Source organism: Cheilinus undulatus, linkage group 24, assembly GCF_018320785.1.
Source record: "Cheilinus undulatus linkage group 24, ASM1832078v1, whole genome shotgun sequence".
NCBI lineage: Eukaryota > Metazoa > Chordata > Actinopteri > Labriformes > Labridae > Cheilinus > Cheilinus undulatus.
In genome coordinates this window covers 9,359,282-9,382,094 of record NC_054888.1, presented here as the reverse complement: position 1 = coordinate 9,382,094, position 22,813 = coordinate 9,359,282, and the positions used below count along the sequence as shown (strand labels likewise).

The 22,813-nt window shown below is 38.3% G+C and overlaps 1 protein-coding gene across 1 annotated transcript in view; it reads left to right on the top strand.

Moving 5' to 3' along the window:
• The window catches only part of LOC121505993 (potassium voltage-gated channel subfamily H member 8-like), a 45,289-nt gene that overhangs the window by 3,534 nt on the left and 18,942 nt on the right, over nucleotides 1-22,813 (top strand). The window contains exons 2-6 of the mRNA XM_041781455.1: nucleotides 15,388-15,621; nucleotides 15,708-15,839; nucleotides 16,052-16,197; nucleotides 17,881-18,139; nucleotides 21,113-21,270. Of these exons, the coding sequence (XP_041637389.1) occupies nucleotides 15,388-15,621; nucleotides 15,708-15,839; nucleotides 16,052-16,197; nucleotides 17,881-18,139; nucleotides 21,113-21,270 (929 nt within the window). The remainder of the gene's footprint in view (nucleotides 1-15,387; nucleotides 15,622-15,707; nucleotides 15,840-16,051; nucleotides 16,198-17,880; nucleotides 18,140-21,112; nucleotides 21,271-22,813) is intronic.

Sequence of the window (22,813 nt, the reverse complement as noted above, 5' to 3'; positions counted from 1 at the left end):
GTCTTATTCCTTCATGTTTAGAAGAGACAGCTGGATGTATCTGAAGGTTCCAGACTGTCCCTGAAGGCATCGTTTCAAGAAGCAGATGCAGTCATTCAGAATATTTGATTTAATGTCAAACACAATTGGATTCAGTGAAATAAGACCGATCTGATCTGATTCAGACGGCTTTATTTCCCACTGGCGTCATTCCTGCAGCACACCATCTGATGGCGTCTTTAATCCAGATTTATCCACGGTGTTGGGACCTTTATCTCCATCCTGGCACCTAACATGGACGTTTCACGTATCAACTGTGTGGGTGCTGCAAATTTCCTTGAAATATCCTGATAATTTTGATGCTGTACTGCCCACCATTATTGTTTTTTACATGTTTCAGTACTTTTTTTATTGTGTAAATCCTTAACATAACAGAAATCAACTGTCCAAGAACTGTCACTGTGACAACCTGACCTCATGTTGCATCAATTTTTACAGCTGACAGGCTTTAAGACATTGTTACTCGACCCTGCTCAACCAAAGAGCCAAATTGTTGAAAAATACCTTTGCAAGAGCCACAATCTAAGTGGTGAAAAGTGGCAAAAACAGCTTGAAGTAGCAATAAAATTAAGTTAAAGGTGGCAAAAATGGGTGAAAAGGGAAGAAAATTGGGAGAAAAGTGGAAAAAGGGTCAGAAAGTAGCAAAAATGGGTGAGAAGTGACCAAAAAATGAGTAACAGGTGGCAAAAAACAGTGGCACCAACAAGGCAAAAAATATATGTGAAAAGTGACTAAAATTGGCAAAAAGCAGACAAGAGTGGCAAAAAAATAGGAAACAAGTGGTATGTATTGGCAAACAGTAGCTTAATTGGATGAAAAGTGGGAAAAAATTGCGAAAAAGCGCAAAAATGGGAAAAATGGCAAAAAAGAAGTTGCAAAAATGGGCAAAAATAAGAGGAAACAAGTGGTATTTAATGACAAAATGTAGCTTATATGGGCGAACATTGGCAAGAAATTGTGAAAAAGGAAAAAATGGGAGAAAGTGGCAAAAAGAAGTTGCAAAAATTGGCAAAAAAATAGGAAAGAAGGGGTATTTAATTGCAAAATGTAGCTGAAATGGGTAAAAAGAAAAAGGCCAAAAAAGGGTAAAAAAAGGGCAAAAAGATGTTCCTTTTTTAAGATTTTCTTTGGGAATAAAATTAAGACATAAAAGAGCCACAAATAATCACAAAAGAGCCACACATTGAGTATCACTGCTCTAAGACTATCAGTCTTGTCTATTTGATGAGACAGAAATTACAGCTTTTGTCTGTATTGCACAAAAATATTGGAAACACTTCCCATATAAAGTGACACCAGAACAACAGCTTTTATTGAAAAAAAAAAACATGATGATATGATGATTCTAGTAAAACTCATCTCCTATTTGATATCACAGCTACAATACTAGTCTAAGACACAAAAAGTGCAATTTCTTGTTTCATTATCAAAATTGCAGGTCATGCATTCCCTCTGCTCAAAAAGTTGCAGATACATCCGTGGACTGTGTGCAAGAAGTTGCAGTTTTATAAAGTATGATGCAGTGACGTTGCCAAATTGTAACATTTTGAAAGAATTTTGATTTTTGTAGATTGCACGTAATGTTTTTCTTGGCCTGTGTATTTGTGCAATTAGACGAGTGAGAAGGAAACTGCTTGCATTTTTCTTTACTGAAACATTGCCAACATAGAGTGCCTTTAAAAAAGCATCGGCCGAAAAGCATCACCACAGCATGATGCTGCCACCACCATGCTTCACAGGCGGGATGTGTGTTAGCATCTTGTCTGATAGTCAAAAAGCATCATACTGGTCTCATCAGACCAGGGAACTTTGTTTTACTTGATCATGGAGTCTCCCACATGCCTGTAGTCCAGATTTAAAATGTCTTAACTCTTTTATATATTACGGATCATTGAACCATTGCTCAAAAACACATGAAATTATTGAAGGAGAAGTTTCTCATCCTTACCGTGCCCCATGTAAAGGCTCAGCTCTGCAGCTCATGCACAGAAAATGTGTCTGACCTTCTGCAGGAGATTAATGATCGTAGTACAAGCCTCGCCCACATCTCTTACTCCTGCAGCACACCAGGATTCCCAGAGGGATGGTGTTCACGGTCATGATCCCATTACCTCGGTGCTGTTTGTTATTACTGAGAACAGAGCTGGACCTTCTGACAGCTCGCTGTGGTCACAGCATCTTTAAACATGGCGTCTTTAAACATGGTCTATAACGATGGATTGTTTCTAAAGCAGAGCATGTCTGTGAGGATAAATGTGGACTGTGCAGCCTGCATGCAAACATTTACTGTTATATTCCATCAGCATACAAGTATGAAAGTATTTAATATACTTAAGTATAAATAAAGAATAAATAAAGAAGTATCAAATACATTTAACCTTCCTTCAATGATCATTGACACAAAAAAACGAATAGATCTTCGGTTACGTTTTTAACCAAAAGAGAGGCAGAACACGGTTTAAATTGCACAAATATATTGGCAATGTTTGGAAAAGTGGGCAGAACTTCAGCTGCACCCTTTCTCCAAAAGTTGCCAATGTTTACTGTGCAATTTTCAGAAATGTGCACAAATGTTTTTGTCATTAAAACCAAATAAATACCCAATATTAGGTGTCGTTTGCTTTGCAAGCAACCTCTCACATTCTGTCAAAGTTGCACAGTTACATTGGCAACTTCTCATTTCAAATAAAAGAAAGGCAGTCGGCTTCACACATGCTGTCAAATTGCACAAATAATGTTTCAGTACAGGCAACATCCAGGTGATCAACTTTTCAGTTTGGGAAAAAGCAAGCAACCTTTTGCTCTTTCTTAAAATTGCACAATTATGTTGGGAACATTTAAATGTAAATGAAATGGAAGGGATATTGTGCACAAAGTATAAATTGGCAATGTATTGGTAATGGAAAATGCAAGCAGCCTCCTGCATGCTGTTGAAATTGCGCAAATACATTGCCAATGATACAGTACAGAAAAAATTAATGTGATATCCTGAACACTATCAGAAGTTTTCTGAATAAAATGTTGCCAATTTTTCCATAGGGAATGAAGCAAGCAACCTCCTGCACTCTCTATAAGTTGCACAAATACGTTGGCAATTTTTAGAGTTGAAGAAACCTTGTGTGTGGGAAATTGTGCAAAAACATAGCCAGTGTTTTTAGTACAAAATAGCCTCCTGCAACTGCCATAAAATTCCAGAGAGAATGTCAACATTTTTTTTTCTGTAGGGAAATAAAGAAAGCAACCTCTTGCGCTCTCTTTACGTTGCACAAATATGTTGGGAACATATAAGAGTGGAAGAAATACAAGTGACATTGTACGCATTGTACAAGTTGGCAACATAAGGGTTATGAAAAATACAAGCACCCTCTAGATTTCTGTTGAAGTTGCTCTAATACATTGACCTCCTGAAATTGTCTTAAAAGATCCCAGAAAAAAATGTTGAACATTTTTCTATAGGAAAATGTATTTCACTCTCTTTAAGTTGCACTTTGTTGACAATATTTAAGAACAAAAGAAATGCAAGTGATGCAATATATTTGTTCTGAAAAATGCATGCAGCCTTCAGATTGCTGTTGAAATTGTGCAAATACATCGCCAACTTTTTTAACACGGGGTCACAAATCTTTACAATTTTTTTCACAAGGAAAAAAGCAAGCAACCTCATGCACTCCCTTTAAGTTGCACAAAGATGTTGGAAACCATTAAAATTGAAAGACATGCAAGTGCACTGTATAAGTTGGCAACATATGTCAGAAAAAATGCAAACAGCTTCCTACATGTTGTTGAAATTTTGCAGTTACATTGGGAATGTGTTGGTACCGAAAATATCCACTGACCTCCTGCAATTGTCCAAAAAAATCCCTTTAAAATGTTGACAATTTTTCATTAGGGAAAAAGCAAGCAATGTCTTGCACTCTCTTAATTTGCAAAAATATGTTGGAAATGTTTAGGAGTGAAAGAAATCGAAGTGACCTTTTGCACACTAAAATCTGGCAACATATCAGTACTGAAAAATGCAAGCAGCCTCCAGAATGCTGTTGAAATTGTGCAAATACATTGCCAATGTTTTGGTACAGGAAACATCTAAGTGACTTCCAGTGTGGTGTCAAAAATGTTGACAATTTTTCAGATGGGAAAAAAGCAAGAAACCTCTTGCAGTCTCTGATGGTTGCAAAAATATGTTCGTAACGTTTAAGAGTGAAAGAAATGCAAGCGACCTTGTGCGCACTATGTTAATTGGCAACACATCAGTAATGAAAATTCAAGTAATCCCCTGCAGGCTGTTAAAATTGTGCAAATGCATTGACAATGTTTTGGTGCAGAAAATGTCGATGTGACCTCCTGCAATTGTCAAAAAAAATCCTGGAACAACAGTGACGATTTTTCTGTAGGGAAAAAAACAAGCAATGTCATGCACTCTCTTTAGGTTGCATAAATATGTTGGCAATGTTTTACTGGTGACCCTGTAGAAGTTTGCGGCATATGGTACTGACAAATGCAAGCAGCCTCCTGCACGCTGTTGAAATTGCACAAGCAAAAAGACATTTTTTGATACAGAAACCATCCAAATGACCAAAATTTTACAATTTTTCATTTGGGAAAAAAGCAAGCAACTTCCTGCAGTCTCTGACGGTTGCAAAAATACGCTGGCAACATTTAAGAATGAAAGAAATGCAAGTGACCTTGTGCACACTGTTTAAGTTGGACAGATATGTTGGCAACTTTTTGAAGTTAAAGAAATGCAAGAAACCTCTCGCACAGCATCTGAATTAAACCACTGGTGAGCGACCTCTTCTGTGCTGTCTCAGGTTGGTAATGTTTCTGTACTGAAAACTTCCTGGATATAAAGTCAGCATTGTGTGGCTTTAAGTCAAACCCTTGCAGGTGGATGTGATGTGAAACCGGCACGTTGTTGCCTTGCTGTCGTTGTGTTTTTGTTAAATTAAGATAAAAACATCTGACTGGTCCAGATGCTCTGCAGGAAGAACACCATAAAGGTGTGAGCATTAGAAATATGATGAGGAGTGATCCCTCTGCTGAATGCTCTCATGATTAACTGTTAGAATAAAGGGATTTATTAATGATTAAGAGCAGAGAGAACATTTTCATTCTCTTTTTTAAAAAGGAATGGTGGTCTGTGGAGAATTAAAGAAAGGAGGAACACAGGATCTCCTGTGTGATCATATTTCTTCTGCAGAAGGGTTGTTGACACGCTGCTGCTGCTCTTATTGTGTTGGTGATGTTGTCTTGATGGATGACTGCACAGAAATCCATCACTCCTGCAGCACCTACAGACTCGGACACGAATTAAATCAGTGAACCAACATGTGTCACACTCTCTGCTACTAATCAAATATGGCTGTCACGGTACTAGAACTTTAAATATTGATACTCTCAACTGGTGGGTCATGACCATAAATTTGATATACCACATGACTGGATGTGCAGGAAGCACTGCATGTCCTGGATAGCTTAGTGGGTTACATGATACTGATGATAATGATGATAATGCAAGAGGCTGGGGGTTCGAACCCTGATCTGGGCTGCATATGTGTATGTCCAGGTACAAGGGGGAAAAATTTTTTCGACCAAGTGACCATGTGTTTGTCCTCTTTGGCCCAGGCAAAGAATGAAAAGACCATTGTGGACAGCTCACTGGTTTACAACACTGACAGTGGTGCATGAGATTGGGGGTTTGAATCCCAGTCAGTGCGGTGTAGGTGAATGTCCAGGCTATGGTACATACATGCTACTGCAAGGGGAAGCCAGGACAATGTGGGGATGAGTCCATCATAATTATTGTATTTTAATATTTGAACTGTTAACAACCCTCATGATGAACTCACCCCCACATTGTCCTGGCATCCTTGCCATGACATATGTCTACCATAGCCAGTAAAGCACCTGGATATTCACCTACACTGGGATTCAAACCCCCGATCTCATGCATCACAGTCAGTGTTGTAACCTAGTGAGCTATCCAGGATGGTCTTCTGAGCCTTTGCTTGGGCCAAAGAGGACTAAAACATGCCTGCTCTTCCTTGCTTTAGCATTTGCACGTATTCCCTGGTTTGGATTCAAACCCCCAACCTCCTGTACCAAAGTCAGTGTTGTAACCTATCTAGGATGCTTCTTATGGTCTTTGCCTGGAGTAAAGAGGACTAAACATCACTGTACACTATGCTCAACATTGTCCTAGCATCTTCATTCCTTAGCAGTACCTTAGTACACCAATGTAGCCCTGACTGGGATTCATACCCCCAACCTCATGCAATGGAGTCAGTGTTGTAAGCCACTGAGCCTTCGCGGAAGCTCTTATGTGACGTTAGCCTGGGGCATCGGCGACTCAAACATTTCAAAATTTGTGAAAAACATTATGTTATAGAATGTCATCTCAAAATGGGTCATGAAAAAAATCATCATATTATACCATGTCAAAATTTGCAAGAAACATCATGTTATAGCGTGTTTTTGCAAAATTGGCCATGAAAAACATCATATTATACTACATCAAAATTTGAAAAAAAACAAACAAACATCATGTAATAGCTTGTTTTCCCCAAATTTCATCATATTTCATCATATTATATTTTATATATTTCATCATATTATACAATGTCAAAATTTGCAAAAAGAAAATGTCATGTTATCGCTTGTTTTTCGCAAAATTGGCCATCACATTACACTATGGCAAAACTGGAAAAAACTAAACTAAACAAAACTAAACAGAAAGTCATGTTATAGCCTGTTTTCCTGAAATTTTGCCATTAAAAACATCATATTACACAATGTCAAAATTTGCAAAAAAAAAAGTCATGTTATAGCCTCTTTTCCTCAAATTGGCCATAAAAAAAACTCACATTATGTCAAATTTAAAAAAAAAAGTCATGTTATAGCATGTTTTCCCAAATTTGCCACGAAAAACATCATATTATACTATGCCAAAATTCACAAAAAACATCATGTAGTTGTTATTTTTAGAAATGCTAGCTGCACTGGAACAAGTCTGTAGTTTGTCATGCTGTACTTGTACTGAGCTGCTACTAGGGCTTGGTACCCAATCTCAATGGCTGGTGGTGGTAGATGAACTTACCCCAACATTAACCATAAACTATAGATCTTTATTGTGGGACAGAAATTCAAAATTAGGACATAATACAAGAATTATTAAAAAATGTTAATTTATACAACACATAGACCTATTTTTGTCAATAAGGGTGAGAGATTCCAACCCCAGTTTATTCAGATCATCTTCCTAGATTGGCAACAGTATAATATGCGGAACAAAAACGTTGATATTAAGCTCAATTCACTGACCCTTTCTTCAGCCAGTGATGTTCCTTGTAGTCAGATGTAAATGTGAGTGTAAATGCTCCAATCATATTTCTGTTCTTCCTCCAGTCTGAGCAAAGTTTCCATCATTTACATCGCTCTCATTTTATTACCATGTGAATTATTAAATTTTATCATTGTCACTTCATCTTCATGGAGCTCACGTCCTCTCTCTCCCTCTCACTCATCCTTTGTTCCTCCCTCTTCTCCCTCATTCGTAACTGTAATCGCTGCAGTCTCCACATCATTTCCTCTTTGACCTTTAATAACCCCAGATGAGTGAATGAATGCCACCAGACCTCGTCCACATTCTTCATGATCAGAGTCGTCTCTTTATATCCCTACCTGTATGTCTCGTCCCATTTTTATTGATCTCATCGTCCTCGTCATCGCTCCATGTGCAGCACGTTTTAACTGCTGTAGCACACGCAGAGGTAAAGTTCACACAGTAAGCTAGGCTTCAAGAAGACCAATGTGTGTTTGAATTATACTCACTCTTGACATTTCTGACACCACATCCTAATCTGTGCCATTTTTGACACACATGCTAATCTGTGACGTTTTTGAGACCATATGCTAATCTATGACGTTTTTGACACCACATGCTAATCAGTGACGTTTTTGAGACCATATGCTAATCTATGATGTTTTTTACACCACATGCTAATCTGTGACGTTTTTGACACCACATGCTAATCTGTGACGTTTTTGACACCACATGCTATAATCTATGATGTTTTTGACACACATGCTAATCTATGACGTTTTTGACACACATGCTAATCTATGACGTTTTTGACACACATGCTAATCTATGACGTTTTTGACACCACATGTTAATCTGTGACATTTTTGACACCACATGCTAATCTATGACGTTTTTGACACACATGCTAATCTATGACGTTTTTGAGACCATATGCTAATCTATGATGTTTTTTACACCACATGCTAATCTGTGACGTTTTTGACACCACATGCTATAATCTATGATGTTTTTGACACCACATGCTAATCTATGACGTTTTTGACACCACATGCTAATCTGTGACGTTTTTGACACCACATGCTATAATCTATGATGTTTTTGACACACATGCTAATCTATGACGTTTTTGACACACGTGCTAATCTATGACGTTTTTGACACCACATGTTAATCTGTGACATTTTTGACACCACATGCTAATCTATGACGTTTTTGACACACATGCTAATCTATGACGTTTTTGACACCACATGCTAATCTGTGACATTTTTGACACCACATGCTAATCTATGACGTTTTTGACACACATGCTAATCTATGACGTTTTTGAGACCATATGCTAATCTATGATGTTTTTTACACCACATGCTAATCTGTGACGTTTTTGACACACATGCTATAATCTATGATGTTTTTGACACACATGCTAATCTATGACGTTTTTGACACCACATGCTAATCTGTGACGTTTTTGACACCACATGCTATAATCTATGATGTTTTTGACACACATGCTAATCTATGACGTTTTTGACACACATGCTAATCTATGACGTTTTTGACACCACATGTTAATCTGTGACATTTTTGACACCACATGCTTATCTATGACGTTTTTGACACACATGCTAATCTATGACGTTTTTGACACCACATGTTAATCTGTGACATTTTTGACACCACATGCTAATCTATGACGTTTTTGACACACATGCTAATCTATAACGTTTTTGAGACCATATGCTAATCTATGACCTTTTTGACACCACATGCTAATCTGTGACGTTTTTGACACCACATGCTATAATCTATGATGTTTTTGACACACATGCTAATCTATGACGTTTTTGACACACATGCTAATCTATGACGTTTTTGACACCACATGTTAATCTGTGACATTTTTGACACCACATGCTAATCTATGACGTTTTTGACACACATGCTTATCTGTGATGTTTTTGACACCACATGCTAATCTGTGACGTTTTTGACACACATGCTTGTAAATGACTTTTTGACATCACATGCTAATCTATGACCTTTTTGACACCACATGCTAATCTATGACCTTTTTGACACCACATGCTAATTTATGACCTTTTTGACACCACATGCTGATCTATGAAGTTTTTTGACTCCACATGCTAATCTATGGTGTTTTTGACTCCACATGCTAATCTATGATGTTTTTGACTCCATATGCTAATCTATGATGTTTTTGACACACATGCTAATCTATGAAGTTTTTGACTCCACGTGCTAATCTATGATGTTTTTGACTCCACATGCTAATCTATGAAGTTTTTGACACCACATGCTAATCCGTGACGTTTTTGAGACCATATGCTAATCTGTGACATTTTTGAGACCATATGCTAATCTGTGACGTTTTTGTCCACCACATGCTAATCTGTGACATTTTTGAGACCATATGCTATAATCTATGATGTTTTTGACACACATGCTAATCGGTGACGTTTTTGAGACCATATGCTAATCTATGACGTTTTTGACACCACATGCTAATCAGTGACGTTTTTGAGACCATATGCTAATCTATGACGTTTTTGACACCACATGCTAATCTGTGACGTTTTTGACACCACATGCTATAATCTATGATGTTTTTGACACACATGCTAATCTATGACGTTTTTGACACACATGCTAATCTATGACGTTTTTGACACCACATGTTAATCTGTGATATTTTTGACACCACATGCTAATCTATGACGTTTTTGACACACATGCTAATCTATGACGTTTTTGACACCACATGTTAATCTGTGACATTTTTGACACCACATGCTAATCTATGATGTTTTTGACACACATGCTAATCTGTGATGTTTTTGAGACCATATGCTAATCTGCGACATTTTTGACACACATGCTAGTATATGACTTTTTGACATCACATGCTAATCTATGACCTTTTTGACACCACATGCTAATCTATGACGTTTTTGACACCGCATGCTAATCTATGACATTTCTGCGACCCCATGCTAATTTATGACCTTTTTGACACCACATGCTGATCTATGACGTTTTTGACACCACATGCTAATCTATGATGTTTTTGACTCCATATGCTAATATATGAAGTTTTTTGACATCACATGCTAATCTATGAAGTTTTTGACTCCACATGCTAATCTATGATGTTTTTGACTCCACATGCTAATCCATGACGTTTTTTGACTCCATATGCTAATCTATGATGTTTTTTACACCACATGCTAATCTGTGACGTTTTTGACACCACATGCTATAATCTATGATGTTTTTGACACCACATGCTAATCTATGACGTTTTTGACACCACATGCTAATCTGTGACGTTTTTGACACCACATGCTATAATCTATGATGTTTTTGACACACATGCTAATCTATGACGTTTTTGACACCACATGCTAATCTGTGACGTTTTTGACACCACATGCTATAATCTATGATGTTTTTGACACACATGCTAATCTATGACGTTTTTGACACACATGCTAATCTATGACGTTTTTGACACCACATGTTAATCTGTGACATTTTTGACACCACATGCTTATCTATGACGTTTTTGACACACATGCTAATCTATGACGTTTTTGACACCACATGTTAATCTGTGACATTTTTGACACCACATGCTAATCTATGACGTTTTTGACACACATGCTAATCTGTGATGTTTTTGAGACCATATGCTAATCTGCGACATTTTTGACACACATGCTAGTATATGACTTTTTGACATCACATGCTAATCTATGACCTTTTTGACACCACATGCTAATCTATGACGTTTTTGACACCGCATGCTAATCTATGACATTTCTGCGACCCCATGCTAATTTATGACCTTTTTGACACCACATGCTGATCTATGACGTTTTTGACACCACATGCTAATCTATGATGTTTTTGACTCCATATGCTAATATATGAAGTTTTTTGACATCACATGCTAATCTATGAAGTTTTTGACTCCACATGCTAATCTATGATGTTTTTGACACCACATGCTAATCCATGACGTTTTTTGACTCCACATGCTAATCTGTGACGTTTTTTACACCACATGCTAATCTGTGACGTTTTTGACACCACATGCTATAATCTATGATGTTTTTGACACCACATGCTAATCTATGACGTTTTTGACACCACATGCTAATCTGTGACGTTTTTGACACCACATGCTATAATCTATGATGTTTTTGACACACATGCTAATCTATGACGTTTTTGACACCACATGCTAATCTGTGACGTTTTTGACACCACATGCTATAATCTATGATGTTTTTGACACACATGCTAATCTATGACGTTTTTGACACACATGCTAATCTATGACGTTTTTGACACCACATGTTAATCTGTGACATTTTTGACACCACATGCTTATCTATGACGTTTTTGACACACATGCTAATCTATGACGTTTTTGACACCACATGTTAATCTGTGACATTTTTGACACCACATGCTAATCTATGACGTTTTTGACACACATGCTAATCTATAACGTTTTTGAGACCATATGCTAATCTATGATGTTTTTGACACACATGCTAATCTATGACGTTTTTGACACCACATGCTAATCTATGACCTTTTTGACACCACATGCTAATCTGTGACGTCTTTGACACCACATGCTATAATCTATGATGTTTTTGACACACATGCTAATCTATGACGTTTTTGACACACATGCTAATCTATGACCTTTTTGACACCACATGTTAATCTGTGACATTTTTGACACCACATGCTAATCTATGACGTTTTTGACACACATGCTTATCTGTGATGTTTTTGACACCACATGCTAATCTGTGACGTTTTTGACACACATGCTTGTAAATGACTTTTTGACATCACATGCTAATCTATGACCTTTTTGACACCACATGCTAATCTATGACCTTTTTGACACCACATGCTAATTTATGACCTTTTTGACACCACATGCTGATCTATGAAGTTTTTTGACTCCACATGCTAATCTATGGTGTTTTTGACTCCACATGCTAATCTATGATGTTTTTGACTCCATATGCTAATCTATGATGTTTTTGACACACATGCTAATCTATGAAGTTTTTGACTCCACGTGCTAATCTATGATCTTTTTGACTCCACATGCTAATCTATGAAGTTTTTGACACCACATGCTAATCCGTGACGTTTTTGAGACCATATGCTAATCTGTGACATTTTTGAGACCATATGCTAATCTGTGACGTTTTTGTCCACCACATGCTAATCTGTGACATTTTTGAGACCATATGCTATAATCTATGATGTTTTTGACACACATGCTAATCGGTGACGTTTTTGAGACCATATGCTAATCTATGACGTTTTTGACACCACATGCTAATCAGTGACGTTTTTGAGACCATATGCTAATCTATGACGTTTTTGACACCACATGCTAATCTGTGACGTTTTTGACACCACATGCTATAATCTATGATGTTTTTGACACACATGCTAATCTATGACGTTTTTGACACACATGCTAATCTATGACGTTTTTGACACCACATGTTAATCTGTGATATTTTTGACACCACATGCTAATCTATGACGTTTTTGACACACATGCTAATCTATGACGTTTTTGACACCACATGTTAATCTGTGACATTTTTGACACCACATGCTAATCTATGACGTTTTTGACACACATGCTAATCTGTGATGTTTTTGAGACCATATGCTAATCTGCGACATTTTTGACACACATGCTAGTATATGACTTTTTGACATCACATGCTAATCTATGACCTTTTTGACACCACATGCTAATCTATGACGTTTTTGACACCGCATGCTAATCTATGACATTTCTGCGACCCCATGCTAATTTATGACCTTTTTGACACCACATGCTGATCTATGACGTTTTTGACACCACATGCTAATCTATGATGTTTTTGACTCCATATGCTAATATATGAAGTTTTTTGACATCACATGCTAATCTATGAAGTTTTTGACTCCACATGCTAATCCATGACGTTTTTTGACTCCATATGCTAATCTATGATGTTTTTGACACACATGCTAATCTATGAAGTTTTTGACTCCATGTGCTAATCTATGATGTTTTTGACTCCACATGCTAATCTATGAAGTTTTTGACTCCACGTGCTAATCTATGATGTTTTTGACTCCACATGCTAATCTATGATGTTTTTTGACACCACATGCTTATCTATGATGTTTTGACTCCACATGCTAATCTATGATGTTTTTGACTCCACATGCTAATCTATGATGTTTTTGACATACATGCTATTCTATGAAGTTTTTGACACCACATGCTAATCTATGATGTTTTTTTCACCACATGCTAATCTATGACCTTTTTGACACCACATGTTAATCTATGGCATTTATGAGACTACATGCTAATCTATGACATTTCTGACACCACACGCTAGTCCATGATATTTTTGAAACTACATGCTAATCTATGACGTTTTTTAAAACCACATGCTAATCTGTTTTTGACACCACATGCTAATCTATGACGTTGTTTACACCACATGCTAATCTGTTTTTGACACCAAATGCTAATCCATGACGTTGTTGACACCACATGCTAATCTGTTTTTGATACCACATGCCAATCTATGAAGTTTTTTGACACCACATGCTAATCTGTGATGTTTTTGACACCACATGCTAATCTGTTTTTGATACCACATGCCAATCTGTGACATTTTCGACACCATATGGTTAGCTATGAAGTTTTTTGACACCACATGCTAATCTATGACATTTTTGACACCACATGCTAATCTATGACATTTTTGACACCACATGCTAATCTATAACGTTTTTGACACCACATGCTAATCTATGACGTTTTTGACACCACATGCTAATGTATAATGTTTTTGACACCACATGCTAATCTATGATGTTTTTTTCACCACATGCTAATCTATGACCTTTTTGACACCACATGTTAATCTATGGCATTTATGAGACTACATGCTAATCTATGACATTTCTGACACCACACGCTAGTCCATGACATTTTTGAAACTACATGCTAATCTATGACGTTTTTTAAAACCACATGCTAATCTGTTTTTGACACCACATGCTAATCTATGACGTTGTTTGACACCACATGCTAATCTGTTTTTGACACCACATGCTAATCCATGACGTTGTTGACACCACATGCTAATCTGTTTTTGATACCACATGCCAATCTATGAAGTTTTTTGACACCACATGCTAATCTGTGACGTTTTTGACACCACATGCCAATCTGTGACGTTTTCGACACCATATGGTTAGCTATGAAGTTTTTTGACACCACATGCTAATCTATGACGTTTTTGACACCACATGCTAATCTATGACGTTTTTGACACCACATGCTAATGTATGATGTTTTTGACACCACATGCTTATCCCACAGACTGTAGAAAGAATTTGACAAACCCTGTGTGATGTCAGTCGTCAGCTTACAATAGGCAGACTCAAACGGCTTTTGAAGCCAATCCGCAGAGGCTTCCATATTTAAATCGCAGTCTCAACCAAACTTTGGGTCAACCTTAAGGCCCACCACCCAAGCGCACCTTCCTGTCAGCTAGCTAGCTAGCATTCTGGTTGACAGAAACGGAGCCTCTGCCTGCCGGGATATCTTTCAATCAAATGAGATGTGCCAATCACCGTGAAGTGAGATTTATCCTAAATATAATCCAAATGACTGTGGTACAAAAAAAATTCATCCCCTGTACATGAGAGCACAATAAGACATTAGCTAATGAGACCTTTTTAGTTTCACTTTCTTTTCCTCTGTGTATCATCCTACCCCTTCACGTTTATGTCCTTCCCCTATTATTCACCTTTTTTGCTCTGTTTCTTTTTTGTCCCCTGACTGTCCTTATTATTTTTGTTCTATTTTTGTTGTTGTCTCTAAATCTGGCTGACTCTTTATTTTGCCCTGCTCTACTCAACTTGTTGTCTCTTTGGGTCCTCAGACAGTAACTTCGTCCTGGGTAACGCTCAGGTCCAGTCCGTCTACCCCATCGTTTATTGTTCCGATGGTTTCTGTGAGCTCAGCGGCTTCGCTCGGGGTGAGCTCATGCAGAAGAGCTGCACATGTCACTTCCTGTACGGCAGCGACACCAGCGAGCGAATCACAGCGCAGATGCAGACAGCTCTGGATGAACGCCGGGAGTTCAAGACGGAGATCATCCTGTACAAGAAGAGCGGTGAGAAGAGGAGATTAATATTTGTGATGTTTTTGTCAATAGTAGAGTAACTTTAGTGCTTATATAATCTTTGTTTTCTCAATCAGGCTCCAGGTTCTGGTGTCTTCTGGACATCGTTCCTATAAAGAACGAGAAGAGCGAGGTGGTTCTGTTCCTGGTTTCTCATAAGGACATCACAGAGAACAAAGATCTGGACCACAACAATGAGTCTGGACCTGGTAAGAGAGGAAAATAATAGACATTTAATAACCCAGCAGATGTACAGTGGCCCATAGGCTTGAAAAAAGCCCTGTTATCTGCAGTGCTTTGAGATCTGTCAAGTATGATTGTAATGTGCATTTATTATTATGCTTTTTGCAATGTTTTTTTCATATATTTAATATTTTAAGCCTAATGCCCATGTGTTTCTGCGTTGTCTTTGTTTTCTCAGATGAGGAAACTGGTCTGCAGGTGCACCAGGTCAACCGTCCTCCAGGCTTCAACAGAGAGCGCCGCCGCAGTCGAGCAGTCCTCTACCAGCTGTCGGGACATCTGCAGAGACAGGACAAGAGCAAGAGCAAGCTCAAGATCAACAACGTGAGAGATTTTTATACTCCACTGCATCGTTTAATGTTTGTATGAAAAAAAAACAAAAGTCTACTCCCCTGCCTTTCCCCTCCAGTGGTAGGGTGTCCTGGTTCTTGTTGCCACTTGAAACAGAGCTATGAATGCATCGACCCTTTTTACGCTAGGCAACAAGCATTTTGATTAGTCAGAGAGGTGCCTGTTGAAAGCAATGTTTTGGAAAAACTAACCATAGACCATGTTGGAGGGGGTAAACTTTTCGTTGACTGGTGACAGGTTTGAAAAAAAAAATGGTGCTACTAATTTGTACAAATAAAAAAACATCCAATGTGCAAAGGCCTCAACCTTGCACAGACTGTCAGTCTCATGCTAAATGAGCTCTATCTGTCCACAGAAAGACATGTATCTAGAAAGGTATCCTGGAGTAGTAAAAGCTTCTGTCAGCAGAATAGTGCTAAAATGGATAAAACATCTCTTCTACCATTAAAAATCAGTCATACGAGTCTTGATCTACTGCAAGCCTCTGCACCAGTGATAGCCAAGGTCAGGGTTAGAAGCATATGTTGGCACTTCCTGCACCAACCTTGGCCCTGTTCAGCTCCAGCCAATCCCGAGGTCTGGTCCAGCCCACAAGGTCCTGGTCCCCTGGTATGCAGTGCCTCTGGCCACCAGTCAGTGTCCAGGCCTCGCAAGAGTAGAGTAAGTCCAGGAGTATGAAGGACCCAAAGAGTTTCACTTGAGTCCCCATGTTCAAAAACTGTAAGCACCACATTGCCTTGTCCAGTGAACCCACACATTAGGCCAAGTCTACAGTTAATCTCAACCTTGAAACTTCAAGGCTGGAGCGATTATGCGTTTGGGTTGTCTTCATGTACGTCCCAGCCATTCTTTTGAAAGCAATATCTAATGAATGCTTTGACGAATTTTTATCAAACTTGGCATTAAAGTCCACCAAGACTCAAAAGTGACCTGATTATATTTTGGAGGTTATAGGTCAAGGTCATTGTTCATCCCTTGCTTTGGTCATTCAAGGCTGACTGGGACTAGCTGATCCTGCTGGTGACCTTCTTCAAGGCATTGACGGTGCCACATGACTTTGAAACACAGTATCTTTCGAACACTGTGAGGGATTTTCTTCAAACTTTACATCCTGACCCAAGAATGTACTGATGAGATTTTTAAGGCCATAGGTCAAGGATCAAGTTATGGGGCTCATGTGCATGCCTTACATGTGAATGTGATATCTCAAGAATGTTTTGAGGGATTTTCCTCAAGCTCTGTCAACTAATGGTGAGTTCCAGTTGATGTTGGAACTCAGAAAGACCAAGATGCCAGTCGGATATGTCATCCTGAACACCCCTTGAAGTAAAAATTTTAACTTAGAAACTCAGAAGGTCTTCAGTTCCCAAGGATACTCACTCATTACCTAGAATGACTTGAGTACGATGTCACTTTAACCTCTGACATCCTAGGTGAAAGGAGTGCCGCTTAACTAGGATGAACTGGTTACATTTTAGAGGCCAAAGGGTAAAGGTCTTTAGATGCCGTTGTCAGCCAATTGTTTATAAATTATTACCACAGAAACCAGCCCAATCCTTCTTCTTGACTCACTGATGTACATTCACTCTGACAATTAGAAACTTTGAGAATCGTTTAATCACCAGGTGGTAAATCTAGTCTTGTTTCTGTTTGCAGAGCGTTCTTGGAGCCAACGCCACCCCGATCCCGGAGTACAAGGTGGCTGACATCCAGAAGTCCCGCTTCATCCTGCTTCACTACGGTGCATTCAAGGCTGGCTGGGACTGGCTGATCCTGTTGGCGACCTTCTACGTGGCGGTGACAGTGCCGTATAATGTCTGCTTCACGGCAGTGGAGGTCAGGGAGGACGGAGCGTCGACGGCTAGAAGCCCCCCCAGCGTGAGCGACATCCTGGTGGAGATCCTCTTCATCATGGGTGAGATGTAAACACTTTTGTTTTGGACTTTTCTTTTTATTACAACTGTAGTGCGCATGGGCGTGTCCAGAGTTTTCTATTTGCCTGTTCAGGCAAAGACGGGGGCGTTTTGAGAACTTTTCACTGTTGAGCTTGTTTCCAAATATTTCCATTTTCAGGCACCAAAACGCCATTCGAGGGTAAACAGATGGCCAAAACGCCTAAATTGCCCATAGGTGTGAGTGTGACCGTGTTTGGCTGTTTGTCTCTATGTTAGCCCAGACTAATGACCCCGTGATTCAAAACAGGATAAGCAGGGTAGAAAATGCATGGATGGATGGAATTTGAGCTTCAATGAAACTCTACTGAGGTTATTCATTCTTTAAAAACATTTTTAAAGAAGATACGCAAAAGTTTACTTTCATTTGAAAGATTTTGCTAATTCCTGGAGCTGCTAAAATCTTCCTTACGAATTTTTATGGAAGAGGAGAATTATAGGCATCTGTGGACTATTTTTATCTGCAGATTTGTTGCTGTGGTGAGTTTTTCCTGCAGCAGAGTTAATGTGTTTTTAATGGTTCTTCAGAGCTCTGGTTCCAGCAGAGGAACATTCATCAGGCTCATAAAAACGAGAAACTTTAATAGTTGTTTCTCCTTTTTTTTTGGCTCTCCTGGCTCCAGCTGTTCATGATTTATGTCCACTGTTGTTTTAATAATCACATTAAGATGCTCTGACTGATCTGTTTTGTCATGACACCAATATTACAAATGTTGGTAAGATTTTTTTTCTAAGATAAAATCATATTAAAACATTTTTATACCACAGCAACAAAAAAGTCATAGACATCCAATATTTGGCAATTTATTGTTTTTATCTCCACCTTTATTTCAATTTTATTTATTACATGCTGCTGTTTGGCAACAATTTTAGTATAATAAACCAGTTTGAGGTTAAGTCTAAGATTTATTATGAATTTATCAAACAGATTTAAGTGAATGCAAATAAGGTGAACAATTAGTTCAGGGAGTGTCTGCATGAATGCCTTTCTTCACATCAATAAAATCCATAACATTACAAAAAACCTCCTTGAATGAACTCAGTAGTCTAATGATTACAGTTATGAAAACTTTATTAACACGTCGATTCATCGTTGTTACAAATAGGGATCACCCAGTGTTAAGCCCAGTCCAGATCAAAGATTTGCGACCAGATAAGTTCAGAGTCTATGGTGGGAGGGCCGGAGTACTGCTAATCAATTGAGCAGTACTCCAGTCCTTTAGGTGTACATTTAAGCCCGATGTGCAGCTGATGAAGCAGACAGGAATGGTTATGGCTTTATCTAACAAAGTTGTAGACTTTGAAATCGAGATATATATTCTCCTTTTTCCCAGTTATCTATCAAGAAGAATCACTTTGACAGCATCAAACGGTTTGATTTGAGCTGCAACAGCCAGATTAGATACGACTGTTTTGAAACCGTCTTGCTACATCGCAAAACATTGGTCTGACCTAAGATTTAAAGATACAGTGAAACTACGAATGCATGACATCATCGACATAATATCGGCAGATATGATCATTTATGATCACAGAAGAACAACGTTAAAGAAACATAATTCTAAGTGTTTTATTTTTGGTCCTAATATCGTAAAGTCTGTCAAACAGCTGCATTTACAGCAGTGTTAATTTTGTCAAGTAAAACTATGACAAAACTATTCGTTGACAGCCTTTTTTCCCATGACAAAAACTAGACTAAAACTAACAAAAATAGATCTGTGATGACTAAAACTGACAAAAACTAATTTTAGTTTTCATCAAGATGACTAAAACTACACTAAAATGTAATGTAGTTTTCGTCAGACATTCAAAATCCATTATATTTCTCCTCTGGTGGTAAATCTGTCAAAAAAACAATGCATCTGTTTCTATTCTGCCTCTCAGCTGTAGAAAGCAGGGACCTCATTTTGGCGATGTGCATAGAACACACAACCATGGTTTGGTAAGAAAAAAATGCTTGGACTAAAAGTAAAGACTAAAATATGAGGACTTTTTATGGACTAAAACTAGACTAAAATGTTTTGAGTTTTTGTCGACTAAAATTAAAATGGATAGAAATGACTAAAGTGTGACTCAAACTAAAATGCATTTCATTTAAAGACTAAAACTAAGACTAAAATTAAAAATAGCTGCCAAAATTAACACTATTTTACAACAAAAACATACAGGGGCGCAGCAAGGGATTTTACCCCCCCCCCCCACCGGAAGGGTTACTAAGAAAAAAGAAATGAAAACCCCATTTTTCATTGCAGGCTTCTCAAGGGCCCCTCCCTACTGTGGGCCAGTACCCTTTTTCTCCCCTGTGCTACACCCTTGAAAACATAATAGCGTTAACAACAACATAAAATTAATTGGTCCCTTGATTTTTAACTGGTGGGTCATTTTAGAGGAACACAGCCACTGTCATGCTCTGGTAGAAATTCAGACACAAGCTGAGAGTTACGTACGTGACTGATGCCGTTATGTTTGTATGTGTCAGTCACGTACATAAAGTTTTCTTTTGGATTTTTATCACATTCATGAAAAGCCAAGCATGCAGAGGTTACATTTAAGTTACTATAAAAGTTTTATTTCAATCACATATGGTCAAGAACAGGATATTTTTGTGGGTAAACAGTACTTTAATAAAAACAGGAGCTGGGTGACACACAAAATTATATTCAGAATGACAAAACATAATGTATATCCAGATTTTTATTTGTCAAGAAATTTTTATCTATTAGCTGTACCTATGCTAATGCTATGGTTACTTTCATTACTTCTTTTGGTTTAATGCTCCACACAGAAGACAGAATGCTGGTGAAGCTGGGGATGTTGGAACTCTTTCCTTCCATTGTTACCAAATAGTATGCCAAAGTTGCCAACAACGGACAGTCAACATCAGGGAAAGATTGTTTGTGTGTTCACACAGAAGTTTTGTACGTTTTGTGTTGCAGACATCGTCTTGAACTTCCGTACGACCTTTGTCAGCTCGTCAGGCCAGGTGGTGTACGACTCCCGCTCCATCTGCGTCCACTACGTCACCTCATGGCTGTTCGTTGACCTGATGGCCGCCCTCCCCTTCGACCTGCTGTATGCCTTCAACATCAGCGTGGTGGGTTCACATAAACCAACTCTTCCATTAATCAGCCGCTTTCTCCTGCAGTTTGGCTCCTGATTAAGACAAAGTAATTAATCTAATCAGAGCAGGAACTAGTCTGCTAATTAATACGCATGAGCTGTGATGGTGAAATCATTTTATTTTGATTCAAAAATGAACATTGCGGCCCCAAATTTTCAAAAAATCTTCCTTCTTTCACTCAGTTTTTTTTATCTTGGCCTCATATGAAAGTATTTAAAAGCCAGCAGGTTAATTAATGTGATTAATGAGCTCATTGATGATGGATTATAGGTGGAGTAAGGTAGATTAACCAGCTGATGGAGAGTGCCGAGGCTGCAGCACATCAATCAACTCTCTCCCTCATACATTGATGAACTGAACATTCAGGTTTGGCCCCAGCACGCCCGTTATCCTGATAACAGCAGAGGCATATTGGGTCATTCATTAGTGACTTTTGAAGTAATAAGCTCTAAAACATGCTAAAATCATAAAAACAAAGCATTTTACCTATGCCATGTAGATCAATAAGAACCTTTGATTTAGCTTGCAAAGTATAACAATGTAGCTGCATCATGTAGAAAAAGCGTAAAACCCTGAGCTCCTGAGTCAAGTAAGGGGAGCTATGTTGCTGCTGGGTTATGGTAGCACAAATAGCTAGCTAATTGCAACCAAGTGTCACGACAAAATCAGCATGATTGGTTCCTTGATTCGTATCCTGGTAGTATACCAGTGACACGATTTGACTTTTTTCCCTAGTTGCCCTGTTTCTCTGTTACTTACATTAAGATGAGTGAGGAGCAAGGAAAAAGAGAGATGACACAGCATAGGAGTTTCTGACTGTTGCATTGATTTTCTTTCCCTTTTCAAACTTTCAGGGCTTGTCAGATGTTTTACAATAACGGTGCATGCATGAAATCCACATCCATCAAGCCTGGAGGGGCAGATTTTGTCAACTTAAAGGGCACCAGAGGAAGCAATTTATCCATACTGTCCATTAAGAGAGAGAAAGAGGGAAATTTGTCAAATTCTGGTCACTTGCAGGGCACCAGAGGTAGCAATTTGTCAAATTTTGTCCACTTGTACAGCAACAAAGAAAGCAATTAGTTTACAGTACAACAAAGAGGGCAATTTTTCAAATTTAATCACAGTAACAGAAGGGGCAGTTTGTTACAATTTGTCATTGGGAGCATCAAAGATGGAAGTTTGTCAAATTCTGTTCACTTGCGGGGCACCAGAGGCAGCAATTTGTCATTTTTTCCACTTGTATGGCAACAAAGAAGGCAATTGGCAATTTACAGAGCAATAGAGAGGGCAGTTTTTCAAATTTAATCCAATTACAGAGCAACAGAGGGGGCAATTTGCAAATAATGTGCACTAACAGGGAAACAAAGAGGACAGTTTGTCATTTTTTTCTATTTAGAGGCCAATGAAGAGGGCAGTTTTTTAAATTGGCCCTGTAAGGCAACAAAGAGGGCAGTTTGTCCAATTTTGTTCATTAAGGGCACCAAAGATTGCAGTTTGTGGAATTTAATCCACT